The sequence below is a fragment of the Choloepus didactylus genome, chromosome 11, assembly GCF_015220235.1.
Source record: "Choloepus didactylus isolate mChoDid1 chromosome 11, mChoDid1.pri, whole genome shotgun sequence".
NCBI classification, from domain to species: Eukaryota; Metazoa; Chordata; class Mammalia; order Pilosa; family Megalonychidae; genus Choloepus; species Choloepus didactylus.
In genome coordinates, this window is record NC_051317.1 from 63,874,070 (window position 1) to 63,895,059 (window position 20,990).

Consider the following 20,990-nt stretch of genomic DNA (forward strand, 5'->3'; position numbering starts at 1 on the left):
GTGGAAGGGGACTTGCCATAAGTAGAGACTTGGAAGGCATCTCCACAATCACTAGACTGCATCAGGACAGGTACCATGTCTAATTCGTCTTTGAATGTGAAATGAATAATGCTCAGTGAATCGCATCATCTTACCACATCAGCTACTCCCTAAGTGAGTCTACTTGGAATAGTATTAACTCCAGGGCCCTTTTGCTCAATGCCTGAAAGTAGCAGTATTTCAGAGAGGCCACAGTGATATCCTGTGCCTTGGGCACATACACAATATCTAGTTGAGTCAGTGAGCCAGATAGATTGGTTGATCAGTGTGGCAATGGGACCAAACTGGCCAGTTGCTTGAGTTACTGGAATGGGCGTACTCTGGCAGCCCCATACTGTCATCTCCGATTACAGAACCCCTGCCAGAGGGACATCTCCATGGAGATCCAACAACAGGAATCCAAAAATGGTGGATGGATTTCCGAGTTCAGATTTATGGTTTCTTTTAACACTCTCTGGAAGTGAGAGAGGAGAGAGAGAGCTTCAGGAAGTTGGCGGGTAGGGGGCAACGATCGTGCCCAAGAAGACTGTCCCCTGGCGTCACTCAGCAGAGACTCCCTCTGGGTGGCAGAGGGCTGAGGGGAAGGGTTAGTTGGGGCTTTAAGGCTGAGAAGTAGAGGATTTGCTTCTCTGGAGAAACAGCATGGGTAGGATACAGGGACTAGAGTATATTTCATCTTTCCCATAAAGCAGCAGCACAGAGAAGTTATCAGGGCCGAGGATGGCAAATACCTGACATGAGCTCATGGCCCTCTCTCCCACCATCTCAACAGCCATTCTGGGAGCTGTCTCCTTTCCTGGGGGGATATTGTAATGGATAAGAGCATTGGGTTCTGAAGCCAGACAACCTAGGTTTATGGCCTAGTTGTAGAACTGAGCCTCCATTTCTTCATGTGCAAAATGGAATAATTAGAAAAACCTCTCTTAGATTTCTACCCCACTTCTGCCATTTACAATCCATGGGACTCTAATAATTTTCTTAAATTCAGAAGAAGTGTTCACGGAGATTGCAGAACCCTTCTTTTGCTTACGTCTTTGGAATGGCTTCGAACCCATACAAGGAAATGCATATTAACTTGGTAAGGCTGATCTGCCAGAGAACTGCGAGACCCAGTGGTGTGGGAAGAAAGAACGATGATCACCTTTAGACCTAGAAGTGGCTTCTACTGCCTTGACTAGAGAAGAGAGCCAGAGTTGTAGGAAGAGACTTAATAGCTGTAAAGGGCTTTGAGAGGCAGAGATGAAAGCCTCAGAGTAAGTGATACCATCATTATCTGTGTGTTACCGACCTGGGCTCCTGAGGTGAACCAGAAAGTAATCTCCAGGCAGCCGTCACCACATCACAGGCCAGTCAAAGGAAGGGGCACCTAAGTGTAGACACCTCTCTCAGGCAAATGGAAAATTGCCGAGAAATGTTTTTATAGTAAATGTTTTAATACACTCAAGTATATTTTTTTACTTGGGGGTCAATCTGAGGATTCTCTATGTCCTTTTTCTCTTTTTCTCCAGCATTTTAGCATCTGCTGTTCATTAATTGCCACCCCTTCAGAGTGGGGACAGGCAAGGAGAGGGGTTCTGGAAACATGAAAGAAATGGGGTAGTTTCCAACAGAATTGGTTAAGATTATTTTGAAGTAGGGGATAGAAAGCTTAATGTTGTCCTAAGATTATCTCTGGATTTTATTTTGCTCTTTTCTTAATGTTAATTCAGATGATTGAGAATACTGAGCAGGCACTTTCAAATTTGCTTCTCTTTCAAACAAGTAATCAAATAAGTGGGTGTGTTCAAAACCATTAATTGGAATAACAATACCTTCCATTTTTGTGGTGTTACAGTTTACAAAGCACTTTCCCTTTATACTCTGAAGCAGCGTAAGTCCATGGCTAGTCTATTCCCCTTCTGATTAGTATCTGCAAATGTCTGGAAATGCAGCTGAGAAAGCATTGGGAGTCTAAGGGTCCTGTGTTACAGACCTGGCTTTGCCATAAACTGTCTATGATTTAAAACAAATTCCATATTTCCTCACCATCAAAGGAAGTTTGGACTCTGCTTCCAACTCCAAATTTCAACAATTTTAGGTCTAGTTTACCTTCCTCCAAAGCATCAAAATATGTGGAGTAGGGTAGACAAGTGTTTGCTCAATCTTTGCAGTCCATGACACTGTAAAATTGTAGGGAGTTTTTCCCACATTGATGATCTCCCAACCCATTCTAGCCAGTCTATCTAGTATAACAACCAGCTGTCTTCTCTCCCCTTAACTTCTTGAAGGCCTTCAAGTCCCAGGCTCTGGATCTGATGATCAGTGTTTCTCAACCAGTGCTTGAGGACAGAGTAGGGTACACCAGTGGAAGCCACTTCTGCCCTGCAACTTCCCCTCATCTTTCAAGAACAAGAAAGGAAAAATTGTGGGCCTCTGTTTTTGTTATAGAGTAAACAAGATTGTGAAGAGTCTACACTGTTTGCAGGAGGCAACCAGAGGTGAAGCACCATTTTTCCAAGTTGTATCTTCCAAGTGTTAGAGTATTTGGTATTTATGGAACTGGGATGCTATCATTCATCAGATATTTGGTCTGGCAGCTAAGTGAGCTGTATCATTGCCATTCTGCATTTATCAGATGAGGAAATGCACAGAGCATTTCAGGGCATGTGCCCACAAAGTGTTAGCCACTATACTTACCATGTATAAAAATTGAGTTCTATGTTGAGCTTCGATGTGATCAAAACTGCACAGAGCTTATTCCCTAGGCCAAAAAAAAAAAAAAACAAAACAATAAAAACCCCTAAACTGGATAGAAGATATACCCTGGGTGAATTGTTTAAGACAAGAGGGAAAATGTACTCCTTTTTTTCCTGTGTTTCATATCAAAGTTTTGAAGGTAAGTTTAGGAGCAGTAAGTTGAAAGACATACTTAAGTTTTGAATTTCAAGACTGAGTTCCTGTCTCCAGGGAAGATACTCATTCTTCTTGTCCCCAAAGAGACTTCCCCAACAATGATTCTAGGCCATAAAGTGCTGCAGCTTCCCAGAGAGGAGACAGTGGGCTGTTAGTGAGAGGCTGTTCAGAACCTTGTAAGACTCGGCTCATTTATCCCTAATGAGAGTAGGGATGAACAATTACTGCCCTTCTTAAGCTGAAAAGTTGGTTTTAGACATATTGTGTTGCTTGAAATTCCATCTTTAAAGCAAGTAAAGCAAAACTCCAGGTATCATGTGCTTAAGTGGACACTTGCTGATTGATGAATGAGGTAAATTATGAGTCTATTAAGAGATTGCCTAGGACTAATATTATCTTATTTATTGTTTATTTTTTGCCTTAGATTTGCTTTATTTAAGGTAAATGACGTAATCATGTAAAGTGAGTCTGAGATTCTGTAAACTTCCTGGGTCTTTGTAAGTTCTAGCCTTGCAATGCTTTGCACAGTATGATGGATGACAAAAGAACATGTTAGCTTTGCTGAGTTACGTTTACAATGTGGGTTTTCAGCCTTGGTATACTTATAACTCCAAGGGCTGATTGATTGGTTGAGGCAGCACATGAGCTTATAATGATTGAGTTCAAGGTTTTTTCAGATTTACTTCCTAATCTCCAGAAAAAAAAGAGAGAGCTCTTTGGTCTGAAAGTGAGCTACACCTATAAACCTAAGCACAACTAGTGGTTCAAATTCAGTAAATTCATTGTGGAAGCAAATTAAATCAGGACAGAGGAGAAGTCATAAGTCTAAAATGACTATTTAGAAAGATCCCAGCATTTGGCAGAAATGATGTAGAATAGAATTCAGTAAGTTTTTTTAATTTGTGGGCCATTTTTTTTGTTATTCTTTTGTAATTTTACTTATGGAATTCATAAATTTATCTTATCTAAAATAAAAAAGTACAAAAGAATATATAATGAATATATAATACAAAAAGTATAAAAATATATAATGAATATATAATTTAAAAGTACAAAAGAATATGTAATGAATATGTAATGAAAATACGTAATGAAAATATATAATGAAAATTTCCCACCCGCCTCTGTCTTCCAAGGATCCAGTTCACCTTGTTGGAGGCAATTGCTATTACCAGTTTCTTATGTGCCCTTATACTTATTTTAAGAGTGTAATAATAAATACATTTTTCCACTTTTTGCCCTTTTTTACACAAATGGTGGCATAGCCTGTTTTATACATTGCATTTTCCAATTCACAACATACCTTGCATATATCATTCCTTATTACATAAGGAGCTTTCATATTCTCTATTTTATGGGTGTAACATAATTTATTTAAGCAATTCCAAATTGAAAGGTTGTAAAAAAAGTTATTTCACCCAGGTACAAATATGTCTGTGGGGTACATCCCTAGAAAAGAAATCTCTGGGCCGAAGGGGACATGCGTTTGTAATTTTGATAAATATTGCTAAATTGGAGGCTGTACTAATTTCTCTCCCAAACTGTGGAATTTGAAAAAGAGCCTTGCTAATTCCACTGCTGGAGATAAGGATGCTTGGACATTGCAGTTTCTGTGGACTGGCTAGGAAAGCAATAGGCTTATTGAAAAAAATGCAATTTCAGCATAGAATCAAGTAAATGCAGGTATTCCACCTATCTGCTTCAAAAGCATGAATTTAATTCAGATAAGATAACTCAAAGCTTTTATTTGTGTAGTGCACTCAACTGTTGGAAGCACTTAGCATCTCTGATCACATACAATCATCAGAGCAAACTGTAAAAGCAATGGAACAGGGTTTCAATGTTTATCCCTCCCTCATCTCCCTACCAATTTAATAGAAGTTTAGAGCCGGAAATACTGGTTGACTTGCCAGGGTCATTTAGAAATAAGAAACAGCAAAAATGAGACCACAGAACCAAGGACTCCTGAATTGAGTCCAGCCCAGGCTCTTTCAGGTAGTCTTATCTGTCCATAAATCCCCAGAATACTGGTGGTAATTACCTGAGGCTCTGAACACAGCAGGGCTTCCGCTAGGCTCTGGGGCAGAACATAAAGTCAGGAAATAGCAGTAGGCTTTACTATTTGTGCTGCACAGAGATACAAAATAGCAGATTAAAGGCTCTGAAAGAACAGATGAGGGAGGGCATAGATGGCAAGGGCGCATCCTTGCTGTGGGTGAGCATCTGATTTAGCTAAAAGGTAGAGAGGGAGGAAATAGCATTTCCAGTTCCATCTCACTCATAACAATTTTTTTTTTCCAGGAAGGAAGAGGTTCTGATGATTTGGGTCACTCTTCCTAGAATGAAAGAGGATTTTTAAAAATGGTGGTGGATTGGACATTGAAAAAAACAGTAGGATTATTTGTAAATCAAATTACCATTTCACATAGCCCTTGTTAGTGCAGTTTTAGGAAGAAATCACCAGGCCTTTCAGAGCTTCAAAGTGTTGGCACAGTTGCCTCAGTCACCCACTGTGTGGACTTGAATGTGTGCCTGCACCCCACTCACTCTCTTCACCCAGCTCTACTGGAGGAAGGAGGCTGGAGCAGGTATTTCCCACCTCCAGCAACAGGAAATACCAAAGGACAAAAGAATGAGCCAAGCCAGGGCCCAAGTCTCTGAGGGATGTGGGAACTGGAGAGTGGGGGAGGGCCAAGAGGTGGCCTCGAACCCAGAGTAGCTTCTCACCAGGAAATGCCTGGAAGCTTGAGCTGAAACAAAAGACCAGAGACTGGACAGACCTCTTGGGCAGGTTAGTTCACCATTATGCCCTTGCCCTCTTTGTAAAAATAGAGGAATGGGACTGGTAAGAGACCAGTTTATGACTTCTCCAAATTGGACCACAATCTGGTCAAATATGTAAATGGGAACTTTGATTTGATCTATCAGATAATTATCAAGGATTTTGAATCTGTCAAAAGAAGCGAGATGAGTCCATCTAAAGCGGCTGAGATTTAGAATGCTTTCGGTTTACATGGTCCTTTAAAACTCAACGTGTAGGTGAGAATATTAGCGTGCAGAAGGATCTTAGATACGGCCTGTTCCAGTCTGTCCCTCCCATGTTACACATTGGAGGCCCAAAAAGATGATGTGATTTGAAGACATGGGCTCTGGAAACAGGCTGATCCAAGTGTGAAACCCTATTCTCCACATCACTTACTGGCCATGGAACCTTGGTCAAATGTATCTACTGGCATAATTTACTGGCATTATCAGGCCCAGAACCCTCTTCTCTGATTGCCAGTCAATGACTGACCTTTCTACAGCATGCCACCTGTTTTCCAACATACTCAAAACCTTCTTGTGAGAGCATCAGCCATCAGGAGCTCTTACTCCTAGTCTGTGAATGTAGAATCCTGAGCATATGAGAAATAGTTCAGCCAAGATCCAGTTTCACAGGTCGTGGCAGAGAAATCACAGGTTTGTGGAGAGGGGATGCCCTTTGGGGTGGGCTACTATGCTCACAAGATACAATGGGGAATAAGATTTACTGTAAAGTAGAGAGCAAGGGGATTTCTCCATTCAGGAAGCACATTCAACACCAGCTGAGGGCCAGGCTCTGGTCAATGCTGGTCATCTAAAAGATGTTCATTCTGTTCATTCATTCACTCAACAACATATTAAGCACCTACTGTGTGCCAGGAACTGTTTTAAGGGCTTGATATAAACCAATGAAAAAAACTGATAAGAACCACTGATCACATGGGTCTTACATTTTATCAGGGCAGGCAACAATAAACAACAAACCTAGCAAACTGGAAAATTATATTGTATTTTAGAAGGTGGTATCTTGAAACAAAAAGAGCCAGGAAAGGAGGAAGAGATTTCAGGGTCGGCCTCATTGAGAAGACAACATTTAACTAAGTCTTGAAGGAGATGAACCCAATGAAAATCTGGGAAGAGCATTCTAGGCAGAGGGCTATAAAGTAGAATTGTGTCTAAGGCGATGGAGGAATAACAAGGCAGCAGATATTGAAACTGATGAGCAAGGGGAAGCTGTGACGGGTAGGGGAACAGGCATTGCACAGCCTTTGGTTTTTACTCTGCGTGAGAAGGGGAGCCAGTGGAGGAGCAGAGAGAAGTGACATTCTGACTTAGATTTTAAAAAGGTCCCTCTGGGTATTATGTTGGGGGCAGATGGTCAAAGAGTGAGATTGGGAGCAGGGAAACCTGTTAGACTACTGCAGTAGTCCACGTGAGTAAAGTAACATGTAAATCTGGGCACCTTCTTCATTTACTTCATTTATAATTGTTTTCTATTCAGATTGAAGCATAAAGAGGTAAAGGACTTACGCATGAAGAATTAAAAGCAGGACTGGGACTAGAACCCAACATCATTCATTCACCAAGCATCTACTGAGCATCTTCTCTGTGTGTCTATGCCACACTAGAAGCCACTTGGTGAGGAGGCCCAGGGATCTTTGCATGTTGGCTAGACCCCTACTACGATATGCTACTCACTCCCTGAGTGTGGGTGGGACTGTGACTTGCTTCTAGCCAATAGCGTATGGCAAAGGTTATGTCACTCCCGTGATTACCTTACATTATGTGTCATTTATTACCACATAAATGACAAGATCCTAACTGGGAAATAGGCATATTTTCACATGACACATGGTATGATATCAATGAAAATATTTGATACTATAATTTTCCTTGAGCCAGTTTGCTTGAGGGCAACATAGTGATCTTTCTGACTAAAGACCTAAGTCCTAGCTTTTGCTGAGTAGGAGCTTGACTGTTCCCTGGCTAGTTTGCACTGTAAATGCTCATAGAGGTGGTTAGTCCAACTTGGGTGAGCTGGAGCATTTGGGAGCTTTCTTAGAAACGACCTCAGAAAGCGAGGTCTTTCTTTCAAGATCGGTGCCACTCTTACTTGTGAATTTCCTTTAGGCATCTCAGCTCCTTTGGGGTACCTCTTTTTCTAGAGAACTCTGCATTGTGAGTAATAATGCTAGAAGGCTTTGGTCTGTCAATCTGTTCATCACAGATTTTGCAGAAGGTAGGGGCTTTAGGAAAATCTCACTATTTCAAACTCCAACATTTACCCAGAGTTAAATTGGGTTATTTGGTCCAAATTTTACTTTGAATTGTGGCTCATTCTTTTACATATAATATATTTTTTGGATTTGTAATATTTTCAGTAGTTTTATCAGATTCAGGGGTCATTGGCTAGTTCACAGTATGGACCAAATTCTTGAAATATGTCTTTAACTTTTACCTTGCCTCAATGTATTCTTTCTGAGGCTCCAGTTAGCACATTGTGTCTTAGTTTAGAAAGTGAGATGATATTTAATCTTCCAAAGAAGTGTCTGTTTTATAGATTCCCCAGGGGAAACAGTGAACCCCTCAAGGACTCCCTTCTTGAGCTTTTTCTTCATCAGGAAAGAGAAAGTGTTTAAACAAAAATGCGTCTTTGTGCATAGCATTCAAGCTGCATGATTGATTAATCTTGATCATCTTCAATATTCTAGTAAGATAGTCTCCGGATTCTAGAAATCCTGTTAAAATGCTAAAGTAGAAATAATATTAGACTGTTGAGGGAGAGCGAGCAACCAGGATATTGCTCAAAGTGTCAAAGCATTGTGTAATGTTGCCAAGATGCAAACTTTGCAGTTTGTTTCAGCTCTGCTAAAGCAAAGATACTCTGCTCTTCATTTTTATTTTTGCAGAATAAATCAATAATAATGGATCTGTTCTTTTACACTCAAGGATCTGTTGCCATAAAGTTTTTTATTAGCCTTGGGACAGTCAACAGTGTGCTTCAGATCAATACCCACTAACAGCTCAGTCCTGCAGAGGCAATGGGCTGTTTTACCAAACAAAACAGGACTCCTGCACCTTTGCCCTACTACCTCTAATCGGTCTGAAGGGAAGAGTGAAGGGGGCTCTGAGAAGTTTGTGCATCAGACTGTGGGAACATGTTTCAGGGAAGGCTTTTTTCATTGCTGGGCTAGAATGTAATCAGAAACCTGAATGGCTCACCAAAGAAAGCAGTCTTTGCCTTCAGAGCATTTCCTCTTGATTTGATGGTGATAGCTGCCTGACCTTAGCACTGGCTTCACCTTTAGTGCTGCCTGTTGGAACACAAAGCTGGATTTGGAGAAAAAGTCTTGTCTTTATTCATTCAACAAATGAGTTGGAAAAAAACAGCCAGACTAGGTGTTGACTTCATTAAGTAAGATTAGCAAAACCTTTCCCTAGCTTCTCTGGATTTAGTTAGCCTAATTCAAAATGGAACAAATAAGTGAGCAAAATATTCTGTAGTAACTTAGGCTCTTTAAATTAGCACAGTGACTACTCAGAGACTGAGTGCAGTGTAAGTGGGAGAGTCGGGCTCTAGAGATGGGCAGCCTGGGTGTGAAGTGCACCTCAGCCACTCACCATGGCTTGGAGCAAGTAACTTGACCCCTCTCACTGCCTACTGGTTTTGGCAATTTGCCCACCCTCTCAATGACTCTGTTCTTCATCTGTAAAATGCGGATAATAATAGTCCTAGCATCACTGGTATTTGTGAGGCAATAAGCTCGTGAGCTTTTGGCACATTCTGAGCTCTCAGTGACTGTTAGCTGCTGTTAAGAAGGTGGGAAACTTGAAGCAGTGTTCTTTCCACCTTTGTTACTGATGGTTTCCAAGGATAAAAATGTGTGCAGTAGGGACAAAAGTGGCAGATTGTTTTGAGTAAAAGGCTTCATGTAAGTTTGGTTAAATCATTTCTTTGAAAGAGATTTGGTATTACTGTTTTGAACAGTGGCCTGGTAGTAGTCACCATTTTTTGAGGTCCTCGACAAGTAAGAGAACTTGGGACAGCTCCAGCAGCTCAAGAGTGTTATCAAGGGCATCAGCAATTCAGGGGCAAGCCTCATTTGAGTGCTACCCTCAGGCCCAGGCTACAAGGATGTTCTTGTGTTTAGAGGCAGAAAAGTATAGTAGAGAAAGCAACTAGGCTTCGTTTGGAATCCCCCAAGTCGATTACTTACTTTGTAAACTTGATCAAGTTAACTAACTTCTGACCCTCAGGTTATTCAGCTATAAAACAGACCTAATGATGTCTACCTCATAAAGTTGTGGTGAGGATTAAATACCATCATTAACACCTAGTAAGGGTTCAGTACATATTTTCCTTTCCCAATAACCTCATCTTTCCCAAGAGTGGAAGTGACTCACTTGATAAAGCCAGAGATAGCCAACTAACCAAAGCATAGAAAGGGACAAAACTGATTCAGAATGGATCTGCTTTCACCCTAAACTCTTAAACTCCTCTCTTCAAAACGTTTGACATAAAACTTTCCCTTAACAAATAAATGATTTCTTTTCTACACCGTGTCTATTGTGCAGAAGACCTTTTAGAAGATGTGGATTCTGTACTGGAGAATGTAAAGAAAACGTGAAACAGATCCTAAAGCAGGTGATGCCAGAGCTAAACTCCCACACAACACTGGAATGTTGACTAGAAGGAGAAAAAAATATCACCACCTCTTGGGACTTGGCCTGCTTGATGTCTTGCTGTTGCTCTTTTAGTTATCTCTTTGGCAGGTTGGAGAGCTAAGGGTGAGCTGATTTCTTTTTCCTCCTAACACCTAGATGAGAATTGTTTGAAGAGAAAATGTGGAGTTTGATAGAGGAAGAGGAGAGAAGGTACCTGGAGTATCCAGGGAGAGAAAGAGGCTCGAGATGGCTGTTGTGTTTATAGAGTAGAGAAGGCATGTCAGTGTTGGGACAGGTTAGGCTTTGGGAAATGGAATCAAATGCATCTAGTATTTGAAAGAATAATCTCCTTCCTTCATCTACACTGGTTTGTCACTTGTTCTTGAATTATTAGTAGCTTGGCTATTCAATTAATTATTTATGAATTATGGATTAAATAGGTTTTCTGGACTAGCCAGGAACATAATAATCACCCTTGGAAATATTGTTTGAGTAAATTCATTTCCAATCCAACTTAGCAATGAACTTGTAAATCAACCTGGTCTTAAATTGTTGTCGGGATACCTAAGAATCCTAAGTTAAACTTAATATGTTCAAATTAGGAAAGAATTTGATAACACACGCTGAGGTATCCGTGTCCTTTGACCCACTACACCAAAAAATTATTCATAGATACAAAATAGCCTTTATTTGTTCATCATGGTGTTCTTCAGAAAAGTAAAAAAAAAAAAAACGTACAACAATCCAACTATTAAAGAAAGGAAGGATTAAGTAAATCTTGATATTAGCCATGAGGTCAGGAACTGATGTTCATGGTGACTATATGTGGAAAAGTATATTCTGCATGATTTCCATAAATTTAACTGTGTGTGGGAAAGTCTGGAAAGAAACGCACTGAAGCACCAACAGTGGTTGTCTTTGCTTTGCGGGACTGGCAGGGACAATGCAAGGTGGTTAAGAGCCTAGGATCTGAGAACAAACCATCTGGGTATACATCCCAGCTCTGCAACTGGAGTAATTATTTGACTTGGGGCAAGTTTTAAGCTCATTGTGGTTAGGTTTCTCCATAAGTAAATTGGTGGTAATGTTGTACCTATCTCCTGGAGTTTTTGTAAAGATTAAATTTTTTAATACCTGTGAAACACTGATAACAATTCCTGGCATATCCTAAGAGCCCAATAAGCATTAGCTATTTGCTATTTATTGGAATGGTAGACCCATGTGGACATGCTTTTTTGCCTCCTACTTTGGCACATTTATAAAATCAATGTTTCTTTCTTGAATATATTACTGTTAACATTGGAAAAAAACAATATGCATTTTCTAAAGGCCCTAAGAACTGGGTTAAATGGATTTTCTCATCACATAGATTTTGACACTTATTGGAATATCATGGTATGCAATCAGCAAATGGATACTTCATGTTTGTGGTGATCCAAGAATTGGAATTGGAGTTGCAGTAATGATTGAAATGAACTTGGTGTCCCAAAAGTCTATTTCATAAGAAGTTAGGATAATTCCATTTCCGTAAAGTTCTGTTTGGCCCGTTTGGAAAAATTAAGTCTGCCCAATATTTATTCCCCACCCCACCCCTTACTTCTAGGTAACTCAATACCAGACTCTTTTCCTCCCAATAACTTGTTTCATTTTTTTTTAAATTGAAATGTTTTAATAGTAGCCGGGCAAATATTCATAATATTGGAATAAGTAAATTTTCTTGGGGGAAGAGAGTAAGTTAGGGAAATGAGAGAGGGAGTAAATTTATTCACCATGTCTGTTAATTTCTGAACATTTCAAAAGGTATCATGCATAATTTGGCATATATAAAAATAACCATTTTGAAAATTTTGAAGTTCCAGGAGCAGAAAGAAAATTAAGGAGGAAATTGCTTTCTCTTTCCACTATTTTCCCCCAAATTTTCAGGGAAAAAGTCTTGGGGAAAAAAGTCTCTTTATTCACTTTGGAATCTTCTCTTGCCAGCAAGTAATAAGTCTGCAGAGTACAGTTGCCAAGGAAATGTCAAGACCATGTAGACAGAGAGAAAAAGGATAGTGTGCAGACAGGGAGATGATTAAAATGGATTAACAATGTGAATGAAAGTTTTTTTTTTTAATTGGAAAAAAGAAAATTGCATTATCCTTTATAAAAGTAGCTATGCTAGCAGTTATTGCACCTGTAATTACAAAAGAACTTCATTATAATAGGGTCTTTTTCCCTCACCACCTTGTTTATGGGCATGTGGTTTGTCTCCTACTTATGTCCCAATCTCTGTAATACTGTACTGATCCATGTCAAAATGATTTCACTGCACTGAAATTAGACAAAGTTAGACAAAGACATTTTTCATTTGCTAAAACCAAAAACTTTTTTTCAAGTTCTACTTGAAGCCCTGGGTTCAGCCAGACCCTTCCAGACAATAATTCCAAAGACAGACAGCATCCCTAGGCTCCCAAAGCAGCAAAAAATTTGGTTGCTTAAATAAATTTACTCTTGTCAGACACATGGTAATCATCAACCAAATATTTGCCCATTTTTCTAGGACTGTTGCTTTAGTTTCAGAAAAGTCTCTAGTCTCAGTTTTTCTTTCTTCTTTTCTTTTTTTTTTTTTTTTTTTTTTTTTTCTCTTCAGGTACAATACTTGGATTTGCCCTCCGACCATATAAAATGAGCTACCGGGAAGTAAAGTACTTCTCCTTTCCTGGGGAACTTCTGATGAGGATGTTACAGATGTTGGTGTTACCACTTATCATCTCCAGTCTTGTCACAGGTACCACATGCAGGTTTTGTTTCTGTTTTTTTTAAGTGCGCTTATTGCAAAAGATTGCTTAGAAAAGCAAATGCTTTAGGTTTCTGCTGGATGCATGCTCTGTTCTAGAAAAAAAAAAAAGTCCCTTCAAAATGATGGAAAGGAGGCTTTAGTAATGCATGAATGATTATAACTCTCATATTTTACCAATCACAAGAGGAAGCAGATTTAAACAGCCACGTAATCTGGTCTGCCTCACTACGAAAGAGGTGCCCTGCTAAACACCACACAACCAGCCTTCTCTGACCACAGTGATGTAGTTGACAACAGCGTGCAACAGGTCTGTTTTCTCACCCTCTTATCCCACCCAGATAACATCTGGTTGGACAGCCTATTAGCTATTGATGCAAGAATGCTTGTTCTCAGAGACACCAGGACTTGAGCGGGAGCCTTCTTGGAAGCCTCATCAAGAGGTAATGCCCACCACACACTCACCGACTCTGCTGCCACCAACACTGTATCTTTTTCTGGTATACCCGCATGGTTCTTTTCCTTCTCCAGTTGTCCCCCACCCCCATTACCTTTTACGTTGTTGGGAGAATGGGGAGGGGTTGGGAGGTTTTCTCAGAGGTATTTCATCAGTTGACTCTTGGATTTTCAACAAGTGGAAACTTGCTGGATAGGAGTCTATTTCCTATGACAGGGAGATAGCATTCTCCTCTTGCATTGTAAATGATTAAAGAGTTATTTTCATATGGTTAGTGAATACAAATGGAGCCAAGAAGTTGCAGGAAACAAATGTTGCTGTGCATTCCTTCCTGCCCACGCTTCTCTTTCCCCATAACAACATCTCTGACTTGGAGAAGGCATTTCCATAGACACTGCCCTGGCAGAATGGTTTCTGGGTTTGTAGCTAAAGCCCAGAACTCAGGTATTACTGATCATGTTCTCTTTCCAACCTGGCTTAACTATTCCCCTTCTTAAGCAGACAGCTGCACCTCTATCTGGGCTGGGCTGCCTTTTGAACATCTTTAACCCCAGGATATTTGTAATCTCCTTTTAAGATCTCTGTAGTAAGAACCTCATAGTACAACTCAAATGTCAGGGAGGTTTTGATTATCATGTGCCTTCGAGGCCTGGCCATTACTTGGACAGAAACTATGTTGGATGTTTCCTTTATTGCTTTGCAGATCTCTACTGGCTTCCACATGTCCGGGCCTTTAACAAGTTATTACATGTATATGAGCTCCCACTGGAGGATAAATTGCCCTTAAAACCATCAGATAGACAGTTTGATTTGGGATACTTGTTTTCAAAACTGGCCTGGTCCATTGCTGATGAAGGATAATCACAGCAATGAGTTTATCACAGAAACTGTATTAAAGGCTGCTATGTAAGGGCACATACTCTTTTTATTATTCATGCACTGTCATTTTGGGGGGAACAGGTTCTTTACAGAAAGCACTTATAGGACAGAACCCACGTTCACCATCTATTTAGGATGGCAGCAAGTCCCTCTTTGCTCTTCCTACTCACACTGTGTCTTAATTGATTACGTGCAATTTTCCTGGTATAAGGATGCAAACTGAGGGGTCCTGGATTCCTTTACGCTGTTTCTTCAAGGGTGGGACTGGTGTTTAGAGGTTTTCACAACATTCTGTCAATTGTGCTGAAAACCCATTGTGTTACCCCCTAGGCTGACCAGACAAAGCCATCATTCAGGACAGTTAGTGAAAGTGTCACTTCCCTCAGTTGCAGTCTCAGGTGACAGGTACCTTGAAGTGGAGCTTCCTGTTACTTTCTGATACTTAGTACACCACCTTTATTGAAGGAGTAAGAGCTTTGGTTAAGAAAGTATTTTTGCACAAAGAATAGTATGATCCAGTCCGTTTGCATGATTAAAAGAAATCAGTGGGCAAATCTGGGAGAAGTTATCAATATTTCTAATGTTATTAAAGAGAAAGGAATTAAAAGTTTCAAACTACAAACATAAAGTGAACTTTCAAAATGCAACCTGATTGCATGTTAGGAATGCTGCCACTTGGGACCGTTGAAAGATTCTCTGCTCCCATCCAGGACTATGTTAAGGGAAGATGCCTGATGGGATAATTTAGTTCACCAAGATCTTTTTTAAATGTAAGTCTCCATGGAGGAATTTCCAAGCTCCTCAGTAACTTAGATACTTATGATTGATTGGAAGTAATGACTCAATGAGAACTGCCTTCAGGATTTTGAGAACAATGATATAAACGAAAGAGTGTATGACCTAGTGGGATGGTGGGAAGGAGCATTTGCAAATGGCACCGCATGAGTGGTGGGAGATGTTACTGGGGAAATGTGCTGCCGAGGGAGGGAACAAAGTCAGGCTCTATCATTTTAGAATGGAAAAGCAAACTGAAACACCTTCGGTGGTGTATTGGTAGGAAGCTGCCCTCTCAGGAGACTTCTTGCCTTCCTTCTTTGATAAGGGTCATGGATACAGAGAAATATTTCTCCTACAGGAGAAGTGACGGACACAAATGTGATGATGAGTGGCAACTGACTCAGCTAAACAATAGTGTGGACAAAAGGGAGGCAAGGAGACTATTGTGACTTGTGAAGTGTAAGATTAATCCGTTCCAGCCAGTCATTGCCTTGTGGGAACAAGGGCCAAATATTCCAGTTTTTCAAGAGAATCCAGAAACCCAAATATTTTGAAGAACCTCCAAATTTTTAAACATTGATACAATTAAAAGCAAACAAAAATACTGCAAGCCAAACGAAGTACATCTGCGAGCCCAATTCCTTGGCTTACTGCTATCAGAGCTCAGGTTTGAAAGTCAAAGCTATTAATTATGCTAAATGTGCTCTTAAACTTGTGCACCTACTAGGGGATCCACTGGGTTTCGTAAGTTGATTTATTCAATCATTGATAGTTCTGTGCCAAAGCTTGACTCATAACATGGAATCAGCTACTGAAATACCATATTTATTGTCAACTAAACACAGAGCTATTGGAAAACCTTTCCTCTTCATAGTCTGAATATAACCAAGTTGTGTAAAAGCTGTGCTGGTATTTTCTGCACCAGTCAGGAACACCAGAATAAGAACTCAGAGTTTACACTCCCATAGAAGGCATTTCCCAGTGGGAAAATACTTGACAGACTTAGTGCTCTTAAGTTCAAAAGCCCCAGGTTCTGCGCAGACAGAAATCAAAACTGCGTGAAACCCTCATTCCATTTCTTGGACTAGGAATTTTGTTTTAGAAGATTCTGGGAAACATGCTGTATTCCTAATTTTACTCAAACCACATTTAAACTAAGAAATCTGATAGGTTTGTTTACTTAAAACAGTCATGTTTGTGAACTGGGGCTCTAAAGCCCCTGTAAGTCATGTTCTTCTTTTCCTGAATTTGAAATTCCAACCTTTCCAAATATCTTTGGTGTGTATTAGCATTCCAGAAGCTGCCTGGAATGCTAGAGAAACTAGGAGGAAACTTAATGGCTGGATTTGTCCTCAAGTGCTTACTTTTTAAACTTTGAACAAGAATATGTCTGTACCAACATACCGTGCAATAAAGTAGGGATTTGACGCCTCTTTCTATGGATTTGGTCAGGATAAGCAGCCAAACGAGATATTTCGTGCCAGGAATATGAGTTGGTTTTGCTGGATTTACCTGATTAAATTAAGTGGATTATAATTTAAAAACTCCATTTCAGCTTGTGCTGTGTAACATAGCTATAACCTTGTGCTTACTTCTGAATCTTTTCAGGAAACTAGTGATTCTTTTCTCATTCTAAGTGTACATTCCTCCTCACCCACTTACCTTTGGTAAATCCTTGTCTCCCAAGTTTTCTGGAAGAGGGGAACATAACTTTTGATAACAATCTCTGCAGAGTTGGACATATTGTAAGCAAGGAGTGGGGTGGGGGAGGGTGTCAACAGCAGCAGTAAAAGTCGAGTTCTGGGGCCTTTGGCAGCACCCTGGAGAATTAGAAAATGGACCAAGTTTATTTTTTAACAGTCATTCATTCATTAACAAATATGTGTTGGGCCCTACCAGGCTGAGCTGGGCACTAGGGACACATGAATAGAAAGATACAGCTCCCAAAGCTGAATGGGGGGAGGGGAAAAGGAGTTTCCCTGCATCCCTTAAAAAATACACTATATGTAAGCAAATTCCCATTCCAATTCCAACTATAAGGGAGTGAGGCTGGTCCTATGCACTTCCAACAGAAAAGAGACAATATGGTTGATTTTATTGTTGTTGTTTTGAATTTTTTTAATTGTGAACTTTAACATATATGCATAACAGTGATAACTTTCAAAGTATGATTTCACGTATAGTTAAAAAGCAAATTGCAAAGTATGTTGTGGGTCACAGTTCCACAACTTCAGCCATTTCCATTATTGTAAAGCATAACATACATATAGAAAGGTATCATCTCTTGATGTACAGCTCAACAAGCAGTCATATAGGTAATTTCAAAAATTGTTATGAGTTACATTTCCATAGTTTCAATTCTTTCCTTATTATGCAATACAAGGTATATGAAGAAAGGTGAAGACCTTCAAGGCACAATTCAGTGAGCAGCTATGGAGCAAATCCCAAAGGATGCTGTAGGCTGTACCCCAGCATCCAAAAAGAAAAAAAAAAATCTATAATTATATAAAGTTTCAGTGTTTACAGACCTTTGTTAAATCTTATCTTGTTTGTTGCCATCCCTTCCTTTCACTTAATCTCTTTCTCCAACTTTAGGGGTGTCTAGGCAGTGAGCACCCTAACTTGTTCATATTGAAAGGATGTGTCAGCAGTATGGGGAAGGGGTCTGCATCTGATTGTTCTTAAAGAGGCTATTACCTCTAAGTTTTAGGACTTGTCTGGTATAGGAGTACTCTGGTGGATTTAAGTTTCTGAATGATAAAACTTAGTGATTGCATCTTTTATAGGATCTCAGGTAGGGACCTAGTTATTTGGGGACTGCTTTTGGTAAGGGCCGGGCAAACTGTACATTTGGGATGTCTAGCTGGAGCTTGCAGAAGAGAAACTTCTAGGACAGCCTCTCAACGTCTGCTTGATTTTAAGAGCTAGATCCCAAATCTCAAGTTTCATAGAGTCGTGGCATCCCCATCATCCCAAAGTCCAGATCTTTCCATTGTGGGTTCCACCTCTGTTCTCAACTAAAGCTTTCTTTAAATCAACCTTCTTTTCCCTCAATGTCCTCAGATCATTACTGGAAACGGAGATCTCCTATAACTTGTCTTGTGAAGAAAATAATAAATTATAGTGCTTGAAATTCTAGATTGATTCTATTGCCTGCTGAAAGTTCAGCAAATGTTGAAAGAGGTATTAAATACACATAATATACAATAGTGCCAAAATGAGACTTTTTCTTTTCCTGTAATCCTAGGGACTGAAAGAATTGAAAAGAGTTACTTTCTCACTATACAATTTAATGTTGAAGTGGGGTTTCTATATTACCAGAACCGCTGTATTTACCCCTCTTTGGGAAACTCTGATCTAGTCCAGCCAGCCATCTAATTCTTAAATTCCGGAGTATCTCTTTCAAGTGATTGTCCAGCCAGCCTCTGCCTGCAAATTTTCAAATGTTCTTGGAAACCTATTTGTCCTTGGAAAACTCCAGCAATTCCTTTTGGCTTCAAAATGAAACAAACAAAAACCCCAGAAAAACAAAACAAAACCCCTACCTGCCTATAACCTCCTACCTGTGACAAGCTCTGTGATATGTCCCATATTACTTGGAAGCTTCCTTTCAAATACATAGATCGATGGATCAGTGGAATGTGGGGCTTAACTCTGGTTGAAGCCAACAAACTAGAGTCACCAGCAAAGCGCTTTCTTATCTGGGAAAATAAAAAAAGTAAAAACTATAATGTTGTAGTTCAAAATATGACCCCTTGGCTTCAGAGAAAAGACAGCTACAGTAAGAGTGAACTGAACTCTTGTCATTTCATTTAACATGAAAGAGGAAAATATGAGCTAGACAGTTCGTAATGCTTGAACATGTAAAGGGTTTGCTAAGGGCTTACAAAAATTAGAGCCAAAATCACTAAAGAAAAATTTTAAGCCATTCATTGCCATGTGTCTGTTGTGTAACTGAGACCTATTTGGAATGCTCTGGGCCCTTAGATAGAAAAGGGAGTGTAGAGCTCTACCCTTCCCCACACATATAATATTTTATTGGGGGAGGAAGAGTATCCATCTCACTTGGGGAGGAAGAGTTTCTTTGAGCCCCCCTTTTTCATTCGCTGTAAAATGGGGGTAATAATGACACCTATGTCTTGCGGTTGTTGTGAGGATTTATACCTGGCACATAGTACGTGCTCAATTAGTGTCATTGGCAGTAAGAGTCCTGGGGCAAGAGCTTTCCACTGGCAATCCACATCATGCTAAGAATCCTAGAACAAGAAGAAAGAGCTTCAGCTTAGGGGCATGTAACTAAGCCATCAGATTCTATGTTTATTTGTCTGTGATCCTTGCAGCAATCACTTTCCTGTTAAAGGTAAATTAAAGAAACCATGAAGTTAATCGAATAACAACATGGGAGCCAGAGAGAATTCCTTCCTTACCACTGGAATGGATTGGTTTCTGCCCTGTAGCATGGGATGCGATTATACTTATCACAGCTGCATAACTCTAAATATTATTGGTTATACAACTGCCCAGTCTTTCCTGGGAAGCTCAGCCCCAGTGTGTGGTACCCCAGATTTCGGGGGGCAGCAGATTCCACAAGCTGCTTACATGCTGCGAACAGAGCCTCCGTGGCTAACAAAACTTCAGGCAAACTGAACCTCTGTCTCAACACTTAGACAGCCTGCAAAGAAGCCATAAAGAAGCTCATAAAGTCTTGCTATATTCTCTCTAGACCCCTCTAGGTTAATCAGTGCCCATCTAGAGATGGAGGTTGTAGGATATAATTGGAAGAAGCCATCTGTGGGTAAAGAAATCACCTGGCTTTTTTGCATCGTGTAGAAAGGGAATTTGGTTAATTAAATGTTTTTTTTTAAAAATGGGCTTTGGGCTTTGGTGAGATGTAAACAAAGCTGCCCCAGAAAAACTCTACCCTTCCTTTACGGACAACTTCATCCAGTAAGCATTTATCGAGGCTTTTTAGGTACCAGGTACTTTTCTAGGGCCTATGGATACAAAAATGAAGACATGGTTCCTGTCTGCAAGGAGTTCAAGGTCAGGCTGGGTGAGAGGCTCATGATTGCAATATCATAGGGTAACGGTGCCGGGGGTATGAGCCCAGTGGGGAAGCAAAGTAGAGAATGCACAACACAATCATACCTCTTCCCTGCCTCACCAATTCTCAGGCTTCATTGCCTAGAAATAACGCTACTAGGAGGGAAGAAGTACATTCTTCTTGTCCTGCACTGTTTTCCTCACACCTGACTCTTTTCCTGTTAAATACAGTAAGAGTCGGAGAAGGGGGTCCTGTGAGTTTCCTAACAACAGTAACCTCTGGAAATGTGGCCCCCAAGATGGGAAATCATGGAGAAGAGGTGCCTGTTAGGGCTTCAATCACAGAAACTTTCCCTGTAGGAGAGGAGCCGCTCACCTTTCAGGAGTCTTGACTGTCCAAGCTGGAGGGATTTGGAGGTCACATTGTACAACCTTGCACCCAAGCGGGCCATCCGGATTCTGCTGGAGCGACAGAGAAGGACATTTCTGCCGATGTTTTCAGGAGAGCACCTACTAGTCTTTTAGGCACCTGAGCACCAGGTTAAGTATCCCATGTCTCCCAGGCCCACACCCCACTCTGTTCCTATTAGACTAAGTGGCCCAGCATTGAACCCAGGGCTCAGCATGTCATGTGACTGGGAAGGTCAGTGATCGGGACCC

At 40.4% G+C, this 20,990-nt stretch overlaps 1 protein-coding gene across 2 annotated transcripts in view; it reads left to right on the plus strand.

Moving 5' to 3' along the window:
• Positions 1-20,990, plus strand: part of SLC1A3 (solute carrier family 1 member 3) — a 73,715-nt gene that overhangs the window by 6,808 nt on the left and 45,917 nt on the right. For both annotated transcript variants that reach the window (XM_037799258.1, XM_037799259.1), the window contains one exon: positions 13,028-13,165. In XM_037799258.1, coding sequence (XP_037655186.1) covers positions 13,028-13,165 — 138 coding nt within the window. The remainder of the gene's footprint in view (positions 1-13,027; positions 13,166-20,990) is intronic.